Below are 3,352 nucleotides of genomic sequence, written 5' to 3'. Positions count from 1 at the left end.
ACCTCAATTTGATTTCAAGACTTCAATAAATCATTTTTGCATAAAATATAAATAACAATAGTTCATAAATTCTCTTGACAAAATTTTAATTTAAAATCTGGAATTTCTATAGTTATCAAATGACGAATTGTAAATAAAAATGCCACGAGTTTTTTGTCTATATTAGAAATTATTAATTAAATTTTGTTTCTGAACTTAAAATTTAGAAAAGCGAATTTATCAAATATTTTTATTTTATGGAAAAGGATTTATTGAATTATATAATGACGAGTTGCAAGCTAAAATGCAACATGTTATTTGTAAATATTAGAACTACCTAGCCTTCAAAACAATTAGCCTAAAAATTGTAAATAAACAAAAAGATAACAGATATATTACTTACTTCTAGTAACTGCTTAGTACATGACGACTTTAAAATTTATCACAAAATATTATTACTAAAGTTTATTTATAAATTTAACTCACTGTTTATACACTGCATAAGTGCTAATAATATTGTAAATAGATGAAAAATCTGCGCTTACTGCAAATGACGTTATGCGACAGATTTGCCATCTAAAGTTCTAATAAGGGGGGGGTAAGGTTTTAAAGGCCAAAAAAGGGCCATTTTTGGGAGCAGAACCCCTAACTTGTAAATTCTATTCGAAATTCAAAGTCTAACTGCTAATGTAACGTAACGTAACTTAAGCGTAAAGTTGTTTACCAACACCCGTCTAATTGCAATCGCACCTAACTTTGCTTATTTATTTTCTCTATCTTCATTATCATCCTTCTATTCGCAACTCTAAACTTACATGCATTCAACGTTCGTTCGTTCTCGCTTCACCCTCGCAAGTACACGTTTCGACAAATTTTCGGTCGCGACCGTGTATAGGTACACAAATTACATAAACTTTGTACATAAACTTAAACCAAATAATACTCAGAAACCCAAATACAAAAAATCACATCTCATTTAAATCACAAAACATTGGCCTTATTATTAAATGCATAAAGCGGTAGCAACAAATTAGTTGCAGTCCTCTAAACATTTGGTGACCCCGACGTGATCTACGTGGGGTGTGTTTTTTATTTCGTTTTTCGGTTTCACAAATCGGTGAAAAGGCCTATCAGTGCATTTGGACACCACTTCGCAATTCGGTGAAGAGGCCTACAAACATACATACATATATTCCTGTGCTTGGGTATTATTTGGCGCGCTTTCTTTTGTGATCTTGTTCGTATACATAACCACAGTTTGAGCTTGGTTATATAAAGTGCAGTGCATATATAAGCCGTGTTAGGTCACTGAACGCTTGCGAATTTGTTCCGTTGCATGTTCGTCTCTTGCATTCAATTTCGTGCAGTTGCATCGGCAGCTTACGGTAATAGTGACTTTCGTATACTCTTTTTGAAAATGATGGCTGATAGTGATTCGGTTGGTGCAAGACCCGCGGCGGTACCAAGTGACTTGGACTTTTATAAAGCAAAGGCTGATGCTACCTTAAGGCAGGTAGAAGCTTTAAAAAGCTACCTGGAGTCAGATGAGGCGGTCAGCTTCGACGTGACTGATCTTCAAGTGCGATTTGATTTTGTCGATCAAATGCAAGTGGACTTTGATAAAAGTCAAACCGCGGTCGAAAGGTTAGACTTGCAGGAGTTGTACAGTGACGCTCGGTCAAAGTTCGCAAACATCTTCCTCGCGGCAAAATCGCAAATTTCGCGTGAGCTTGGCAAGCAGCGTAGATTTTCAGTCGTGAATTCTACGGCCCTTCCACATGTCGGTGGTGATTCGAGACCCGCTGCGCGTGCCACAAGACTCCCAGAGTTCAAGTTGCCATGGTTCAGCGGTGCCTATATCGATTGGCCTGATTTCTACGCAATGTACAACACCATTGTGGGCAATAATGATGATCTGAGCAACGTGGAAAAGTTCCAGCATCTTCGTTCATGCTTGGATGGCACAGCGTTGGACACAATTCGTTCACTGGAGCCCACGGAAGCTAACTATGAAAAAGCTATTGAATTATTAGTTTCGAGATTCGATAACAAACTTTTGCATTTTCAGGCACATATACGGTCAATCTGCGGGATTTCAGGTGTGGAGCAAGGATCGGCAACAAGCTTACGACGCTTAAGCGACCAGATGAATTCGCATCTGCGTGCGCTGAATACCATGACAACGACACAGGAGATCATGGACGGTCTTCTAATCTATATGGTAGCTTCGAAGTTGGATCGCCACACTCGGGAGAAATGGGAAGAGGGTCTGCCGGCAAACAAGCTGCTGAAGTGGAAAGATATGGCTGCATTCCTGGAAAAGAGGTGCCGCATGTTGGAGAATATTGGAAAACGCTATGGTAATCCAGACACCTAGGTGGGAAAACCAAACACTAACAAAAGTATTCACAACGCTCTCGTAGCATCATCATTAAATACCTCATCATGTAGCATGTGTGAAAGTAGAGACCATTTTATTTCTAAATGCGCTCAGTTTTTAAACCTCAGTCCCACCTTGCTATATAAGGAGGCTTAAAGGCTGCACTCGTGCCTAATTTGTTTGCGCAAAGGCCATGGTATGCAACAGTGCAAGTCTTTTTCTTGCAAACGGTGCCATTCGAAGCATAATTCGTTGCTTCACATCGATTCTAATGCCATCGCCACACCCTCTCCTCCAACTACCGCTATTAACCCTCAAAATGTCGTTTCGCTTTTATCATCATCATTCTCTGAAGCTCCACCTGTTGTCTCGTCAGATAGTAAGACCGATTGTGTGCTGCTTGCCACTGCCATCGTATACATCAGAAATCGATCTGGTGCATTTGTTCCCTGCAGAGCCTTGTTAGATTCTTGTGTTCAAATCAACATCGTAACTTCTCGTTTCATTAAGCAGTTGCAACTCACTACTCGTCAAGCAAACACATCTATCTCTGGAGTTGGTGAATCATCATTTTCATCAAACGCAACCGTCGATATCGAAGCACACTCCAGGGATAGAAAATATCGCACAGCACTGACAGCAGTAATTAGTGGCAAAATTACGGATTATCAACCTCATTTCGATTTAAACGCCCTAGGGTGGAACATACCACCGAATCTTGTTCTTGCTGATCCGTGGTTCTACAATAGTCAGCGTATCGATTTGTTGATAGGAGCTGGCATCTTTTACGAATTGCTTTGCGTTGGGCAAATGCGATTAGCCGAAAATCTGCCCATTTTGCAAAAAACGCGTCTTGGCTGGATCGCATCTGGAGGGATTTCGTTCTCAAACATGAAGCATTCAGCACTTGCAGTGACCACTGAGCCCGTCATCCAATCTGAGACCAAATCTTTGCCAGACAGCGTCAAACGGTTTTGGGAAATCAACAGCTAC

General features: G+C 40.2%; 1 protein-coding gene across 1 annotated transcript; it reads left to right on the top strand.

The window, feature by feature from the left end:
- Nucleotides 1-1,399: 1,399 nt before the first annotated feature.
- LOC122320693 lies at nt 1,400-2,356 on the top strand. The gene has a single exon (XM_043208860.1). The coding sequence runs from the start codon at nt 1,400-1,402 to the stop codon at nt 2,354-2,356; it is 957 nt and encodes a 318-aa protein (XP_043064795.1).
- Nucleotides 2,357-3,352: the final 996 nt, after the last annotated feature.

The sequence above is a fragment of the Drosophila ficusphila genome, unplaced genomic scaffold, assembly GCF_018152265.1.
Source record: "Drosophila ficusphila isolate 14025-0441.05 unplaced genomic scaffold, ASM1815226v1 contig_758, whole genome shotgun sequence".
Lineage (NCBI taxonomy): Eukaryota > Metazoa > Arthropoda > Insecta > Diptera > Drosophilidae > Drosophila > Drosophila ficusphila.
The sequence above is the reverse complement of the archived record's forward strand: the minus strand, read 5'-3'. Positions and strand labels throughout refer to the sequence as shown.

Coding starts and splice junctions, on each gene's coding strand:
- LOC122320693 (XM_043208860.1), top strand. CDS start 1,400: ATGGCTGATAGTGATTCGGTTGGTGCAAGACCCGCGGCGGTACCAAGT.